At 36.2% G+C, this 19,239-nt stretch overlaps 1 protein-coding gene across 5 annotated transcripts in view; it reads right to left on the bottom strand.

The window, feature by feature from the left end:
- Positions 1-618: 618 nt before the first annotated feature.
- pan (pangolin) overlaps positions 619-19,239 on the bottom strand; it is a 40,838-nt gene continuing 22,217 nt past the window's right edge. Inside the window, exons 2-7 of one of the 5 annotated variants that reach the window (XR_010949434.1) lie at positions 13,245-17,047; positions 10,123-10,269; positions 1,690-2,244; positions 1,422-1,617; positions 875-1,371; positions 619-811 (exon numbers count right to left, since the gene is read on the bottom strand). Coding sequence is in view for 1 of the 5 variants with exons in the window: in XM_067765130.1 (XP_067621231.1) it covers positions 13,340-16,375 (3,036 nt within the window). In the remaining 4 variants the exon portion in view is untranslated. Of the gene's footprint in view, positions 812-870; positions 1,618-1,689; positions 2,245-3,386; positions 3,480-10,122; positions 10,270-12,849; positions 17,048-19,239 lie in introns of those variants that run through there. The other 4 variants (XR_010949433.1, XR_010949432.1, XR_010949435.1 and 1 more) reach the window with 4 other exon arrangements.

Raw genomic sequence — 19,239 nt, 5'->3', positions numbered from 1 at the left:
CCTCACATTGGCTTCCCCGAAAAAGCCGGAGACTTTACGCCACACTTTATCCGTTCTACTCTTTATTATTGGCACCTTACCACAATTCCCATCCTCTCTCTGAATTGAAACTTTCGAGGTAGTTGCTGTCTCGCTGTTTGGGTTCCTCTCGCCTCCAGATTTAACATGTCTTGTCTATGCGCCTAGCCTGACTCACAACCCTGGGTTCGAATCCCCTGCGTTTCTTGATATCAGGTTTATAGCCTTCAGCCAATCGTTGCCCTTTCATACCACCCGATGTATCTTCCTGATCAACCAAACTGTCTTCTTGACCTTCGTCGACGGCATCGTGTATCTTCTGGTCGATTAGGTCGTCTACGTCTCCCAAAGTAGCTACTTTACATTTTGTTGAACTTACTTCGGAAAAATGCACCAAACGAAAAAGATTTAGTATTTCCGACTAAAAGTTTAATTCTTGGAAATGACCTTGAACTATGTTCTTGCAATTTTGAATCCCCCGAAGAGTCTTTCTAAAAAGAGACCCTGAATCCTTTAAGGGCACCTACGTATATATTTGGTAATTTTCTTATTCCTGCATAATGTCAATTCGTCTAAAGCTGCTACGTTTATTAACTAACTTCATTCATGCTAAAAAACATCTCAGTGGAGGACCACGCGCATTTAAATTTAGAGCATGATGATGTGAAATCCCTGTTATACCACGAGGAGAATTTGTGGTACAAATTGTTGTAATGCCACCTTTCTTATTCATTTACCCCCCACCATTATTCTCCATTGGGTATTGAATGTGTACTTTTCGTGTTGTTGAAATCTGAAAGGGAAGAAATAGTTGCCAATGGGTTGTTTTTAATCTTGTTAGCAAATACTCACATACCCTTCATACAGTTTACGCTTCATTTGCTTCATTACAGCCTCCTTGCCACATACCATACAATGTACAAAGCTAACTGTTGAATTTTGTAAGGGGATTAACAGACCTGCGCAATGAGCAACCAGTTACATATATATGGAATTTTTGGCAATAAAATGGCCGCCGCTGCTTCAGACCAAAATCAAAGACGTAGCGCTGATTTTGGCCTAATTTGTTATATCTGACGATTTTAGTAACGAAGGAGCCTGTGTAATTTTTGCAGTTAAATTGTCTCCATTCTAAGCTGCCGTTGATAGATTCAATAAGACCACTTTCTGAAGACTAATATTCCCATTCCCTCCCCAACACGCTTGAATCCGCTCCTTAGCCGAACTTTTCACTCCCAATCATCGCTGAAAGCTGCGTAACGCTCATGTTCCTTTTCACTTAATATTTTTTTGATTTATGCCTATTAAGCGGCGGTAAAATTTTGTAGGAGCTTCCAGACCTTGTAATAATATCTTAAAACAGAAAAGTTTAGCTTGAGAATTTTGTTAGATAACCCACCGACTTATATATATATATATTTCGAAATTTTGAATTTGAATCTGAAATCCGTTTATCACGAGCATCCACATAACGTCAGGTAAGTTACTGTGAACCGCTATTTTGACAACCTTTCGTCGTTGGTTTGGTCAAATGTATAGACCATTTGTGATTTCTGCATGATGGTGCAATAATTTACATTCAAAAGAAATAGAACGTGCCTAGAGAGACGGTTCTCAAGTTGTAATTATTTTTGTTAAGTATGCGTAATCAGAGCTTAAGTATGCACTTACATTAATAAAATAGTGTCCACACTGCGGGTTTCCAAAAAGCTTCAGTCTATTCAAAGCGAAGAAATCGGCCAAGCGTTTCATTCCTATGCCGTAGTCGAAGCTATAAAGTGAAGCAAAGCGGCTAAAGGCCTTATGTGAATCCGCCATAATTGAAGCTCGGAATAAGGGGCCAATTAAAGCCGGAGTCATTGGTGCCGTATGCCGTATCGCTGTATCCGTACCCCTAACGTAATCAGCTGTTTATCGTTACGGCGGTAAAACCAAAACCCAATTGGTTGGCTACGATACGGTTACGACCTTAGCGGCACCAATAATCGATTGCATTGATTCTCATAAGATTGGTCGAATCAGCTGTTATAAGGTTACCGATAAAGCACCAATGTCTCCAGCTTAATGGTGACTTATAACCACAAAACCATAACGAGATAAAACAGCTGATCGAACCTACCTTATGGAAATCAATGTAATCGATTAATGGTGCCATACCATAACGCTAACGCCATAACCATACCATAGCTAACCAATTGGTTTTTGGTTTCTCGCCATATCCATAACCTAAAAATATTTGAGTTGGTGAATTTAATAACTTTTTTAGTTTTTATTCATTGTTTTGGATACGTTATGACTAAAGGCTTGGTTCCCTCGAAAGCGGTGCCGCTATTTAGCGGCCGTTACATAACGCTAGAATATGTTGTCAAAATTGTTGCAGTGTAAAAGTAATTATGTGTAAACTAAGAAGACGGTGAAGTTCACCGTAACGTAATATAGCGGCAGGCATAAAATATTACGGCCGTCATGACGGTAGAAACTCGTTCATCACAGTTTTTCGCCAACGCTATTGTCAAAGCGGTGAACATTTTGTCAAATATTTATAAAATAAACAACATTTTTGAATTTTTATTTTTTTGAACATGTTTTATTTATGTATGTGCAGTTAAAAAAATAAGTGGAAAAACTATAAAAAAGCAAAAACTTAAATAAAATTTTGTGGATCGTCTGCCGTAAGTGTTCGTAGTTTCCAACAAAGCGGTGCCGCTGAAAACGGTGAGTATACCGGCCGTTCTTTAGCGGTCGTAATAAAGCGGCACCGCATTCCGAGGAAACCAAGCCTTAAGAGACTTTTTTTTGTGTAATATGTTTATAATTTTTGGCGTTTTCTTCATTTTTATGAAATTTTCACGATTTTTAGGTTAAGGCACCATTAATCGATCACATTGGAGATGGTTATGGATATGGGTATGGTTACGACTACGGCGTTAGGGTTACGGAAGTTTAATTGGCCCTTAATTCACTACCTTACTTACGAAGTGACCAGTAAACAGGGTGGCTTCTTCATTCATTCGCCTTTATTTGGCAGCTACAAGGCCTGCAAATTGTTCTTTTAGGTCAGGTTTTTCAGAGCGAGTTTTAATTACAGTTGACTAGAGTTTAAACATGCCACTTTGGCCGCTTGAACTAAGATTAACAATAAAATTGTATGTTATCGAGCAGAGTAGCAAGGTTAAACTGTAGCCAATTTTAACAGATGTTTAAACTCACACTGAAAAACCGGACCTTGGAGCTACAATATTATTTCTGACAACATTGCATCATTTCCCTAAATAAAAATTTTAAATCATAATTTTCTTAACAATTTTCTCTTTTGCTTCCATTTTAATGAAATGCTTCATCCTCAAAATTTTGTATAAAATTTGAAGTACAGGTAGTTCGAGGCCAAGTGGGAGAGTGAACCACGAATGAAAGGTTCCGTGTGGATAATATATAAGAGGTATCTACATATATGACTTACTCTGCAAGAATTAAAAAAAAAAAACTCTTTCGTTTCAAATAAAACAGCTAAAAATATGATTTTTGCTTGTATTTATTACTAAAGATTGCAAAGAACGAAAATATGGTCAGACTTAATCTGCCAACGCTCTTAATTTACATATGGCCGAAACTTAAGAATCTATAATCTACAGATTTGTAAGTTTTTCTCAGGAGAATTTAAATTTGATTAATCACTAACACAGTTTCACATACATACATATAAAATATTGGCCAAAATATTAAGTTTTTTTTTTATTTTTTATTAATTAATTCTAGACTAATTGAACATTTCAGACCGGCCCAACATTCTTGCTCGTACACATTTGATATTGAACTAACAAGAAATTTTTTGCTCTCAGAGCCTGGCGAAAAAGTAATAATGAATCTTTGTTTGTGAAAATTTGTTTTAAATTATTTACGATGTATACGAACGCTTTCATGACTCAAGTGCTGCAGCCATATTCCACATATAGCTTTTGCTAAATTTCTTTAAACATTTTTTTAAGTCATAACTGACTCGCGTAAAAGTATGCATCATTTATGCCCAGATACCGGCGGTCATACTGCAAGATTTGGTTGATTATATCGTTCCGTTTCTGTATTAACTACGTACCAGTTTTTTATGTAAAAACACTCATAAGGCATCGACAAAGATGACATGAAATCACGTTTTCAAAATATATTACTGCCATGGCTTTAAGCTCCTTCATTTACATATATATATTTTCTTTATGCAAAACGCAAGTTATTGAAATAGTTTTTTTCCATTTTCCAACACTTTCTCAATTGTAGATACGTGGTTAACGTAGAAACGGGGCGATATATAATAACTGTGCGTAACACATATGTATACCTAAACGTTGCATACTTTTAGGTGTTCTTGATATTGGTATACATATTTTTAGGGAGGAAATTTAGCAATAGCTGAAGTTGAAATCCGCGTGCAGTCCTGAATAGTGAAACGCACTTCACATGCTTTATGTTAAAAAGTGCACCCGTACAAGAATGCTGAGTCCGCCATTAACGTACATTTATATCTATGTATGTTTGTATATTAGACTGCCTCATTTGCGACAAACTTTTTTTTTTTGGTGCTCAAACAAAATATCAATTTATTCACAAATTCCCACTCAAAACTGTAATAACACTGGATCACAAATTCCAACTTTCTTTCTGCACCAGAGACGCTATTATGAAATTCCTATGTAAAATCATCCCCTGATTCCGAAAATCAAGGTTATTTTTAATTCTATGGTAACGTTTTTGAGATATTTACGAATTACCGTTATTCAAAAAAAAAAAAAAAAAAAATTGGGTCCACTTAATCATATATGTCTCAAGAACGAATTGAGCAATTCCAAAATGGTATGAAGCCTTTAAAAGGTAATAAAATTTGCTATAAACTGTGCATACAAAACGTTTTGCTATATCCTGCAGATTCAAAGATAACGAACAATCATTACGGATTTTTTCAATTTTTTTTTGTAAAATTATAAAATTTGTAATTTGCGAGGAAGGATCTCGAATACTTTTTATTTTTTTGCAGATTTTTTTTTCTCTCTAAACTCTGTTTTATTACAAAAAAAAAAGCTTTCCTTCAACAAAATCGATGGACTAGTTTATAGCAAATTTTATTACCTTTTAAAGGCTTCAAACCCTTTTGGAATTGCTCAATTCGTTCTTGAGACATATATATATCTCAAAAATGTTACCATAGAATTAAAAATAACCTTGATTTTCGGAATCAGGGGGTGATTTTACATAGGAATTTCATAATGGCGTCTCTGGTGCATTTTGGATGTAAACCAGTGTAATTAGAACCCTCTTCCGGTTTAATTTGCCTCAGGTGTTTTTTTTCCAAATTCTAGTATACAACAATGGAATTCACTAACTTTTGACGACGGGATTTGTCGAAGCTTTAACTAACGCTTTTCACGATTCACTAACTCAGATTTAACACCGCGAATGATTTGACAGTTATATTTAGCTTAAATGGAAGAAAAGTGATTTTACCGCTAATGTTGTTGGCAACCTTAAAATGTTCTGTTTAGCGACAATAGTTGTTGATAGATTAAAGAACATCAATAAAAAATGAATATAGCGTGTCAAAATCGTTATGGTTAGAGATTTGCTAAAACATCAAATCAAATGTCGTTGAAAAACTTAGTGAGCTCCACTAAAGAGCTCTTCATAATATTATTTTTTTCTCGTTATAATCTTGTTTTATAAAAGAAGTTCCGAGTTAAAGTGGATTGAAGTACCCTAATGTATAAAATCCATTTCAATTTTCAAAAAGCCTTCTATACTTTCAGAAAAGTGGTTTTAATAAAAATTTTCGCCTGCAATTTTGTGAGAATATATTTTTCCAGATAGTAGATCAATATTTTGCTGAAGCACCTTAAAAAATATTTGGCTGCAATGAGTCAGTCTGTTTGTAAATATGTATGTATATATTCTTTATTTTCCAAATTGTTATAAATTCGTAATTTCGGGTTTAAGCTCTCATTCAAAAATGTAAACATTTCAATTTATTTTTCATTATTTTTTTATTTAAGAAATATTTGAAAAAAAAAACATAACAAAAACTAAAGATTGTATTGCATTAAAAGGGGTCATTATGTTTTATATAATGTATGTATATATATGAAAGTCTTACATATGTGTGTTTGAATGTAAGTCTTGGGAGTTACTTTTCTTAAAATTTGTAATTGTATCTCGATGTTATGGCACGAAAATTTATTTAACTTTAAATAATCTCGAGCCAGCTAGATTTGTTTTCAAACTTTTTCTGTTTTTCGGTGCAGTTACTTGATTTTGAAAAAAAAGAGTTCTTTAATATACTTAAGTAGACTAGACAAACATATTTCTAAAGATTGCAGTCAAATTAGAGGATCATATTGGATTGAGGAACAAGAAGCGGAAAACTCGCATACCGATTTTTGGAATCGTAAGGACTATACTATAGTTTTCACCATTTTAGACATTTTCATTCGGTTAAAATTTTAAAATAAATTTAAAGTTCGTAAAATGATTGTGAAACACTGCTGAATGTACAATTAAAAAAATTGATATGTAACTAAAAGTAAACTTATATAAAACACTTCGGTAAACTTTGTGAAAATCAATGCTACATATTGCTGGTGTCATAACAAAACCAATTGTGAAAAGTCCATATAAAAAATGCTTAAGTAAACTGCCGTTGGTCAAATAGTATCCACCTCTCGAGAAAACTTAAATGTTTACTGCCCCTTTTCTAAAGATTTTTAGAAAAATGCACAGGAGAGCCCTGGTTTGGCCAAGAAATCATACCCCGTGTTCCAATGAAACGTGAACCAGATAAGGATACAGATTTAACATGCAAATGCAACAAAAATGTGAACCATATGGATCTATCTGTCTCTATCCGTATCTGGTTCACGTTGCATTGGAACACGAGGATGGTTCAACTATATGTGTTGTGTTCCAATGAAGTGTGATCCAGATAGGTATAGAAATTTAACATGCAAATGCAACAACCGTGCAAAAATTGTTGGATTACGTGTTCCATTTTCTTCATGTTGGAGTACTCTAACAATACTCCTTTGCAATGCGTTTGCGGACCACCATCAGCCGATCATTGCTCGTTTTTTAACGACCGTGATCACGACACGATGGCGACCGAACAGAGTTGCCAAGAGTAAAATATTGCATACATATAACTGATAATAAAATTTTACTATGGCAACTCTGATAAAATGCAACTGCGCACTGGTTTTAAGTATACATACTATAGTATGTATAGAGAAATATTAGTTTCTTTATTCACGCAAATGCTAAATAACCTAAGAATATTCGTAGTATAATATATAAAAGTTGTATTGCCCCTCTTAATTTACTTTCATTTTAAATTAAATTCACTCCGATAATTCTTTCCGACACAATTCCTCTTTAGTACTTTGGCATAGGATCCTCTGTGGGTGCTCCATGGAGTACTACAGGGAAAGTACTCTCACGTATGTACTCTATGGAATACTCACAAACAAAGCGAGAGTGGGATCACCTACTTCTCTCCTAGGACATCGCAATGTTAATTGGAGCACATTTTTTTATGAATACAAATTCGTTTTGGAACACTCCTATACTCCTAAAGGAGTATTCCTTACACTATTTATAGAGTACTCGCGTTTTTTGAAGGGAACAAATTGATCCATGTGGATCACACTGTTGATGCATTTGCATGTTAAATCTCTATCCATATCTGGATCAAGCTTCATTTGAACGCGAAGATGGTTCGCTCATCTCTACAGCAACAACATACCTTTGTTCAGATTGTCAAAATCTGCGTGTTGGTGTTAGGCGAATGGAAGGAAGGGAAAACATAAAACTTTGCAATTATTGTGTTGTTGGAAAATAGTGCGCTAAATTTGATGCATTTAGTAACAAAAAAAATTAAATTAACGTGCTGTGAAACTATTTTTTTATAAAAAATTGACTACCACGGCAGTAAGTAATTGTCAATGTGTTGGTTACATTTTGCATTTGCTATCTCCTTTTGACAATCCCTATATCAGTGAAATAAAAGAAATGAGATGAGCCAACCATATAATTGATGCAAGAAATATATTGGTGTCATCTTCGTCCTTGAGCAACGACATTGTAAGAACACAGTCGGTCTAGTACCAAGGATAACAGTGACTATTAATTTTTTTAAATTAAATTATTATTAGGCTATGTTCGTCTTCTGTCGATATGTAGTGCGAAACGTTGGTAAAAGGATATTCTATGAAAAGGCATGTGTAAACGTGGTCTTAGGCTGCTATTGCTTGTTGCATACTTTTCTGTTTTAGAGATATTGACGTGGGATTTTAAGCGTTCGGAAGCTGAAATTTGGCGGTTGGTTTTCCGTAATATAAATGCTGGCATGGATTCAGCTTCCTCTTACCAAAGACAATTACAAATATAGCCTCAGTTCTGGATCTAAAATTTATCGGGTTGTATTGTTTATCGAAGTAACTTATAAAAGGAATTTTGATATGATTGAATATTTATATCTAAGGCTATACAACTCGCAAATTGATAAAGTAGCCTGCTTTGTTTTAATAACGGGTTTAATTTAACGGTTTTAACTTGAACTTTTATTATTATTTTTAGCTAGTCCGTAAAAAAATAAATTAAACTTCTCTAGTGATTAACTTTTGTATTACATATGATTTCCAATAGAAGGAACCGAAATCCGATGTCTAAATCAACCCTAAATTTCAAGGCATCGGAAACGGTATTCAAGTTCTATTATATCTCAACCTACATAAAACATTTTAAAATGCTTAGGTAAGGTTGAACTGGTCGGTCCGTGAGAACTTCATATAGATTGAATGAGTACATAATGTTATCAGAAGTTTGGTCGACGATTTAAATGAAAAGCCCTATCAGACACTAGGACCTATGTTATAAAATAACTTCGTCCTAATGACAAACATCAGAAGCTTTCTAGGACCTATGCTATTTGCTGCTTTTAGATCTGCTAGCTGTGCCACAACCTTCAACGCGGAAAAACCCTAGAATTTCAAACTAAAAATTAATATTTGGGTTTTTAGCTTCTTTTTTCTCACGCCAAGCTGTTCCCTGTTTTATATTCAAAACGCCTTGGCATCAATTGTTCCTTTGATATTGGAAAGGGTTTAAAAAAAAAACAATCAGAAACTGTCAATTTCATACAAATATTTCTTTTTTTTTTATTATTTTAGACCAAAACGTTTAAGTTCTCTGAACTCGCTATTAATAGCTTGAGCAGTGTTTCTATGTATAGTTTATACTTGTAAAGTGATTTCAAAAAACAATGAGCAAAGAAATGGCAACTTCCCGGCAACTTATTGCGGTTCTATATAACTTAATTTTAATTACACTAAATATATGTTTCAAAATAAAGAAGATCATGGTCTCGTTTTAAGTTATAATAATGATAATTTTTTCCTAACACGGAAATATTATTAATTTGTCTTACTTACTATTTTTTTAAATCTTAAAAAAGATACCTTAAAATGCATATATATATGTATATATGAATATGTTGTTTGTATATATAACTATGTTGACACATGAGCTTAAATCGTCATTTTTCAGTATATATAAAAACGTCTAATCGTCATTGGAATGAAAAAATAATCGTCAAAAAGGACGAAAAAGGCATCGTTGGCAACACTTGTCTATGCATAACTATTGCAGACAATCCTAAATAAGAGCGTTGAGCGCGTTAACTTTTCGAACGCTCAGCGTTAAAGGCTCTCAACTTTTGTACTACTACCTAAACAAGAGCGACAAAGCGACGCGCGTCAGGTGAAGCAACAGAAACAAATAACAATGTTTTTTTTTTATTTTAACAATGGCAATAGGAAAACGTTTTTCTTTATAAGTCTTATAATTCTGCAAAATTGGACTAGTACGAAAAAGACAACAAGCTAGTACTTACGTAAGTAAATTAAAAAAACAATTACATAGCAATGAAGATAAATACGAGTATGTAATAATTTAAAAAAAAATCAAACATGTAAATGGATGACTTGGAAGACTTATTAGTGTTGAGAATGATGGAAAGTATCTAGGTGATGTGGTGTAGGAAATTGGGTATTTAATGTGCAAAAATCATACCTCATTTTCGATTTGTTTTACTCTACAGTAGTCTATATCGTTGTAATTGAAAATAACCCTTGGCTATTTCCGTAGTCCACCAGACTCAATCACGATCAATTACATTTTATCATATATGCATGAATTTACATGTTGTTATCGTAAGTTCTATAATTAAATTAAGATTAAATTAAAAATTATTACTTAAACAAAAATGATATGTCAAATTAAAAAAATACTTGGACCATTTTCAAACTTTCTATACATCTAAAACCCTATAATGGTGTTTGAATTCTTCGTATTCTGCAATCAACTTTCAACTCCCGAATTTCTTCGCTTCATCTGTGTAAGATGCTCGCCCTCATTAAACCAGTGCCAGATCAAAGTGTTTCTAATATGCCAGTTTAAACCTCAACTAAAACATGAAAAATCCAAAAGTCATGAAAAACTTGCGCTTAATGAATATTGATGCGTTGCGAATACAATTTTTATACAAGCTTTTAGCTTTTAGCTTTTCTAGTTGTCAATAGATGATGTAAAGCGAAGGGCGAAGGTAACAACTTTACAACGGCAGTCGATAGCTGCGTTCCCTTACAGTCAGAATCAGTTGGCAGCATTTTTACTAAGCTTAGTAGTAAGCAATGCAGCTGACTGGGGGAGGCTCTCCACAAAAGTGTTGCAAGGACTATATGATCAGTTGGTCCAGCCGGTCATGTATATGGAGCACTGGGTAGTGCGATGCAGCTGGAAATTGAAGCTGTCCGATTACTGCAACGTTTTCCAATCGTGAGTCGCCGCTATCAAAAAACTCGGTGGACGGGATACTATCCTGTGCGCCATGTGTTAGGGTGTTTAACTTAAACTTCTGGATACTTTGAATGGAAAGTATTTACGTCAACACCGAAAGCAGAGGAAGGTGGAGATCTCCACTGAGTTCTGAGAGGCAGGTTGAGGAAGACTTCACCTCCCTTGGTACTCCCAATTGGCTTCAGTTATCCCTAAACCGGAATAGCTGCCATGACTTGTTACGAAACGACTAAAATCGCTAAGGCATTTAAGAGCCAATTAATAAATGACAATAGGAACTTTGAGACGCCGCTTGTCAACCGATCAATGGAACTGGGGTTCACTTAGGTCCATCTCTGAATGGTGGTTGGAGTGATGACGGGGCGTGGTTTGATCGGAATCTCAGCTGTGTTAGTTGCATAGAGGATGTCAAAGTGGAGTTATCTAGTCAATTTTTCCCCATCCTCTGGTTTCTTTCGAAAACTCTACGGACCACCCTATTCGCTTATTACATTATATATGATTGTATGGTACAGGGTGCTTGAATTAACCTACTGCACACTGGGAACGCAAATTAGCAGGGGCGGAAACTGTTATTCCTTTTATAATATAATTCCTTGCAAAACTATTAATTTTGGAATTTTGATATATTTGGATCAAGATAAAATTTATTTTCAGATTTTTATTACCTGAGTCCGATAGAACTAGGTAAAAATAAAAGTCCGGAAATTCGGATAAGCCACTTCTTTGTTATCAAGCCGGACTTTTATTTTGGCCTTAAAATAAAAGTCCGGATTTAACTTTTATTTCCAGACTTTTATTTTTAAAAGTCCGAGTTTAACTAGTTCTATCAGACTCAAAAAATAAAAATACAGATTTTACTTTTATATGTGGACTTTTATGGAAAAGTTCGAAAAATAAAAAGAATGCAAGATTCGACATGATATTGCTATAGGGAACTCAAACATTTTCGCCTAGGACAATTTTTTATCCGGGATTTTTTCGACTCCGAAAAAGAAATATTATTTTCCGTCCCTGCAAATTAGGCAAAACCCTGAAATGGTAGTGTAAGGAGGCTCTAATGGACGAACGCATGACAAGAGCTAGTGACCGAATCACATCCAGCTGGATTTTGACATAGTTATCTCCAAAAGAAGCGAGATGTAACTATTCTAATTAGTCATTCTGCGTAATTTTCACATCTAAGCAGTACCAATTAGGGACATTTGTGGATATGGTATATTATGAATCTTAGACATGATTGTCGCGAGAGAATGGCACAATCGAAATTGTGAATTGTCTGAAGGTAATGGTATTTTCAGTTTACACTGGCGTTACCCTCACTTTTGAGTCGGGATACTTGGCGCTCTGCAAAATGGTTGAGATTGTAGGTAAAAGTGTTATTTTTCTCTTTCAGACGAAAATACTTCGTGAAATGAACACATATACTTCTGAGAGAACCGAGAAAAGGTAACAGGGTAACATTATTTTTAGAATAGAAAACGCCATAAGAAGCACTACCCATAAACAAGGTTTTTCGGCATTCATGTGTCACGTCTAATAAATTCTTATACATTTTCAGACCATTAGAAATCTCGCCCTATCTCAGCTCAAAATATATTAGAGCAACTCTGAACACCGTAAACTTCGCAAACGTACTTTAGAATTGTGTCATTGCGAGTTTCATGGAATAGTCTTATTGAATTTATCTTGAGATGGGGTGTTTTTGAGCAAAATTTGAGATAGGTAATTTTGAACCAAATTTTAGTTGGGTTTTAAGATTCTGGTAAGGCGTTAAAAATACTTTTAATTAAGGCGTCTTTCAAACAAAATCTTATAAATGGCCTTTCTCAAAAGATTGCTGAGGCAGCGAGTTTTCGAAACGGTATCCGAAAGAGGTTGATATTCGACTCAGCAGTTGAAATATCTATTGAAAGGAAGCGTAAGCTGATAAACGCGACGAATATGCTGAATTGTGACCTAAATCTGGCTTGATTAACACAGGTGAAGAGAGCAGGATCTAACGCTGAACTAGGGGTGAATTTCTATAAGGTGTTAGGACCTCTGATTTAATAATGTGAAAATGCTTGCCAATTTGCAGCCGTATTTCGGCTCCCAATGACTGTACAACTATCATTGCCTCATTCATAACTAAAGGGACATTGAGAGAGGAATTTGATAGTAAGCAGTTTATGTGAGTCTGAGTAAGGCTGCTACTGATCGCTACCACCCAACAAGAATTCGCCCACCTGTATAGCGTTGATGCTGCTGCTCTAATTCGGATTTGAAAGCTAGATGACGCTGTCGCTCTTGTTTAGGGTGGCTGTTAAATATTAACAAGAAATATAATGAGCAACCTGATTGTTGTCCTTGTTGTGCCAGTGTTTCGGATGAGTGTTTCTCTCTCTATCAGTACGGTAGTGTTGATATCACCTGGTAGAACAACTTTTTGCTATCTCGTTACCGTAACGCTGCTCGCATCACTTTCACCGTTAGTTGTACCGCTCTTATTGTTACGAATGTTGCTAGAACTTTCGCTTTTGGACGTTGGTATTGTTTCTGCTGCAGCGGCCATTGCCACCGTTGCCATCACCAAATTGTTGCCACTGCCCGTAGTAGTAGTACCCCCACTGCCGCCCGCAGCTTCTGTTGAAGATGTTGTCGTTATCGCAGTTGTTGTCGTCGTCGACGTTGTTGTGATGGTTGTAGTTGCAAGAAGTGCCTCACTGCAGGCGGCTTTTGATAATTTTTCTTCCTTGGTGTCATTACTCTCACTTGTTCGTAACGGATTGTTGGTACCTACAACTGCTGCCGCATTCAATATATTTGGCAAGTGTACGCCTGCTGCCGCCGCCACGGATGCCAAGTGATGGCTAAATTGTTGAAAATGTTGGTGAAAGAGTGGTGAATGCGCATGCGGGTGATGATGGTGGCGTGTGAGGGCATTTTGATGTTGTTGTTGCTGTTGATATTGTTGTATACCTGCTTGCGGCAACAAAATGGGCGCTGTCAACTGGTGATGATGCTTTTGTTGTTGGTTTATATTCTTATATTGCTGTGCTAACGCATTAAGACTATTCGTATCCATAATATTTTGTGTTTGATTATGTCTATTGATGTTACTACTACTGCTGCTGTTTGTATTTTCGCCACATTTTGTAAGTTGGTTGATGCTGAGGGGGTTGTTAATGTCATGTGGATTTGCGCCAATTGGATTGCGATGCGTTGGGGTTGTTAATGACTTTTCGAAGTTTTCAACAGGCGTTTTCGCGCCCGACGCCGACAGTGCGTACTTCGTAGACGCAGTATTGATTTCAGTATTGCCACTACTAAGCGTCTTTATATTGCTAACAGTAGCGTGGGTGTTATTGCCGTATGAGTCGCACCCATTTGGCGTGCTATTGGGGGTTGTGATGTTTGATGTACTTGTGATGATATCAGTACTAATCGTACTCGCATTCGAATTGCACGTCGTCGCAATACTACTGGAATTGGTTAACATTTGAGTTGTTGTCGCAATAGAACCACTACTTGACGGAGGTGCTAGGTTACTCGGTATGGATGGACTAGGATTTAATAGTGAGAGCATTGTGCTTTCTGTAAATGCTGCCGCTGCCGCAGATACTACTGCAGCTTCTGAAGATGAGGTATTCGTTGGATCAATGCATCTACCGCCATCATTATTGTAAGGAAAAGGATTGGACGCTTTACCATGTTGGAAGATATTACTATTTGCGAGTGTAACTGCTGGATGCATATGCGGATTGAAGTGCTGTGTATGCTGATTTAAGTGTTGTTGCTGATGTGTTTGATGCTGTTGCTGCATTCCTATGAGCTGTGTAGACGTTTCGACAGCATTACTCGGTCGGGATAAATGCTGACTTTTATGTGACGATTGTTGCTGATGTGCCCATTGCTGTTGTTGTTGACTTAATGCTTCCTGGTGATGTTGCAGTTCGTTTAGACCAAAGGATGGTAAACCCACTGTTGCTGGTAATGCAGGACTAGTTAGCAGATTTAATGGGCTGGCCAAACTAGTGGAAGGACTTCGAAGGCTAGACAACGCACTCAGACCCCCTGGACTAGATAATGACCGATTTAGGGATTCTGTGTCATCGTCTGCCGTTTTATTATTATCATCAAAGCTACCTGGGCTACCGATATTATCGTCTTCGCTGCCATGATCATCTAAATCGTCCGATTCTTGGTACAAATCCTCCTTGGTGCCACTGCTGCTAGCGCTACCGCCGCCGCTCATCGCTTCCATATAACGTATGCATTTTTTTTTACGTCGGCAGGGTTTGCACCATTGGTTTTGTTGGTCTAAACCGAATCGGGCGCGGCACTTTTTGAGATTATTCCCGCCTGAGTCCGCGGGAGACCGATCTTTTTTGCGTTTTTTTTTTTTAGAGACATAGCCATAATTGTCGCGTGCACTCCATCCTGGATATAGTTCCATGTGTAGTTGACGCTCTTGACGTGCCTTCTCGTAATATTTGCTCTGCTCTTCCCGACTAAGTTCATGCCACCTACGCCCCAGTATTTGATTTATGGCTGCCGACTCCTTAAGTGTACACTCGGCAACTACTTTGGCACGCATCTCCCTCATATAGAGCATAAAGGCATTCAATGGTTTTTTGATATGTGGCTTCTTTTTATCATTTACAATATCTTTGCATTCGTTTCCCTTTGAATTGGCCCCGCCCATTTTGCTATCCATGTTTCGTGCAAATCTGGCATGACTTGTTGAGGGTTCTTGATGACAATCCTGTTTAGAGGGACCAGCGGATGTTACCATCGTTGCATGAGGATTGAGCACATGATGCGGTGATGTATGTACTGTAGGTAGCAGATTTGGTGAGAAGCGAAATGGGAAGTCACTTGATAATGTGGTGCTAATGGGTAATGAGGAGGTATAGGGATTTCTAAAACTAGATGCAGCTGAGTATACACTTGGCGTATGCCATGATGGTGCCATATCCGGCCCAAGCATTGGATAGGCATACTGAGTTGAGGGAAACGTATATAAAGTTGGGCGTGTCAGAGCCATCGTTTTGGGATCCAGTTGATATGGTGGTATACCGCAATGTGCAGGGGGTGGTGTTGTAAGGTGATCACCGCTATGACAGAAAAATGGTGGTAAACCCATTTTGCTTGCCATTGTAACCGGTAAACCAGCGGCAGCGCCATTGGCGTATGAATAATGCGATACCAAGTAGCCCATGTTGAAGCCAGGCGCATGTGGTTCAATTTTGCTGAAAACTGGGTCCAATTCAGGTCTTGCTGGTAATTTTGAGCCTTTTTCCTCACTCTCGGTTAAATCAATCAAGCTTGATTTTTCTTCAAGCAAGTTTTCGGATGATATTTTCTCCTCCTCACGATCGCCTTCATCTTTGAAAACTTTCACTTCATCGGTGCTACCCAAATCGTCACTAGATGAGCCACCAGCACCATGACGAGATTGTGAACTATGACTGTTGTGTGGCATGATTTTTTGTTTTCGTTTGTTGCAAAAATATCTTCAGCTATGATTGATTGTTGATTTTTTGTGTTTGTTACCGTTAAATCTTTTATAACGGCGCTTGTCAAAATCAGGTATCGGTAGATAAGGCGTTCACAACGCTTCGAAAACCGGCAGATAGTATGTATACATATATATGTATGTATGTTATACATTCACGATGTCGAGAAAACTAACTGTGAAGTACTTGAAACTACCGTTACTTTGTTCTTGGCGTAATTGACCAAATCAGCTGTTTTACAATGTATTTTTTAATCTGCATCAATATCGGTTTTGTATTACTCTGTATTTTTTCTTGTAAATTTCCCTGTTTTAAATTGCGATAATAAGGCTTCCAGTTGCAGCTATAATTCCGTTCTCCTGCCGTTTGACGCGCCGTATGGAGAAAAATTGTTGCAGTTCTGTCGGCTAGATCAAAGCATTCAATTTGTGTGTGTACACCAAATGAACTCATTTGAACATGTACATAATACATATACGAGCGAGTATGCGCTAATAATAGTTCACTGTTGGTGTATTAGATATTCAAAATATGTTGCGAAAAACCGTTGTTGAAAATGTAAACAATGTTTTTGTAGTATGTAATTTTCTTGTGTTGGAGGAGGCATAATCACAAGATGGCCGTCCTTCTTCTCTTTTCTGTTTTGATTATAAAAAAAAAAATGATGTTACATATTACTCCCCCTGGGAAAGTGCGACCTTGTTTGCTGTCGTACTTTTTAATACTTCTATATTGGCAATATCCGCATGTGTAATCATCAAAGATTACAGTACCGATATATGATTGTACTTATGTATGTACGTATGCATATATATTAAAAGGAAAACCCGAGTAATCGGTTGTCTGAAATGACACACGTATTGAAAATAACGCACAGTGGCGGTGTAAAAGGGCGAATTCAATCAAGATACAGTAGATGTTCGACCAAAGCAACACCTTCTTGTGTCTGCAGTGTTGCCACATAGTGCTTTTTGGTTAAATTTAGTACTATTTCCTACATTATCCTCCTCAAAATATGATTTTTAGCCCTTTTTACATTGAAAACGTTAAACATTGAAAGCTCCTTAAACTTAAGAATTTCACAATCCTTACTTTTCATTTCTATTATATTACATTACACATCCAAGATCCCAAACTCAAAATTCTTCATTGAAAATGTTTACGAAATACACTTTTTAAGTTTACTAAAAGGCTTAAACCCTTTATATTTGAAAACTGTCTCTTTAAGTTGTATATTTTCGCAGTTTCTTAAATTCAAAATTAATATAGACCAAATTGTGAGGAGAGAAGATGAAAATTTTTACTTTATATGTAGCTTATACTGAATTTGAGACAACCCCTTCTTTTTAGGCCTTTTTATTTTCAAGGTATTTTTTTAAATTTCACAAATTGTTAACACTTCACAATCAATAATCTTTTAATATTCCAAAATCAGTATGGATGAAAACAAGACAACCCTTGGCTATCTCTAAGACCTAGTTTATATATAACGAGATTATCTTAATTTTCGTACTTAGCTCCTAATCGTTTATTATATAACTAGATTTTTCATATAAATTTTTTCCATCGGTAATTATGAATTAATTTTATAGATGCGAATTTTTTTTTATAGAAAAAGTTCCACCTCAGAGTGTATTCTCTAATTGAATGCACAAAATAAAAGAGAAACGTGAAAATTTTACAGCTACTAATCTAGTTCCTAGGGATGGAACATATGTAAACGTGGTCTTACAAATTTCAAAGGTGATGTCTATATGGCAATAGCACCCGACGCACCGTGGCTATTGCCATATAAATATCACCTTTGAAATTTGTAAGACCACGTTCCAATCTAGCTGGCCTAAAGTCGATTTTTCAAAATATTCCAAGTTTTTTTAAATATACTCCGTGGCGTTCCTAGAAGTCCACTGAATAGTATAGATACCCCAAAACCCATCTGCAACGTCTACGGAGCTAACCGCGCACATCTAAAATTGTATAAAAATTGTGTGTAGTTTAATGTATTTTTGGATTAAAAAGCAATATACCCTTCTAACCTAAATACTTGTTCACTTGTTTAGCCTTAATCAAATCTAGTTACATTTTCTTTTAGGACAGGTAAATGTGTTTTTAATTCATATGTTAGATTCCTTATACCGCATGTTTTAACTGATTTATTCTACTTGTAACACTACTACTTTTAAATATTAAATTTTTTAAAAGCCTTGCAAACAAAAAGATATATCTTTTTTTCATGGCATATCATGCCAATAATTTTTTGGCAATACATAAGCTCGTGTTTGTTTCAAAGTTTAATAACAAAAACGGCTGCGCATAACCGCGATTTTTTGAGTGGTGATCAATTTTGTAAGAGGCTGATACCCCTATTGGCAAAAGGTGGCAACCTTGTGAAAACATCCTCAGTGGCAACACCTAGGTGAAAAGTCTTAAAATATAATACTCTATCGATGTACCAAATTTGGTGATAGTGGATATACAAAGAAATATAAAACAAGAAGATGAGGTGGCAACCCCAAGTGGCAACCCTACTTAAAAGTATCAATAGAAATGCGGAGTAAAATAGCTTTCGTTTGATACCCATATTGACATACATATCTCATGTAATGCCAAAAAATGACCCTGGGTCCCTCCGATACCGGGGGCTTGATCCATAGTAATTCTGCGCGAAACACCGTGAATTTACTCTCAAATATTTCCTACTTTTTTAACAGAAGTAACTGCTTAAGTTTTGGCCACCTAGATTCGTTTTTAAGTTATTTGAAGTCAGCTATGGAATCGTAACATACGATCACGGATGAAAAACTATTTTCACTCAAGCGAAAGAAATTAG

The sequence above is a fragment of the Eurosta solidaginis genome, chromosome 2 (assembly GCF_040869045.1).
Source record: "Eurosta solidaginis isolate ZX-2024a chromosome 2, ASM4086904v1, whole genome shotgun sequence".
NCBI classification, from domain to species: Eukaryota; Metazoa; Arthropoda; class Insecta; order Diptera; family Tephritidae; genus Eurosta; species Eurosta solidaginis.
Note: the sequence above shows the minus strand (reverse complement) of the source record. Positions and strands in the feature narration are given on the sequence as shown.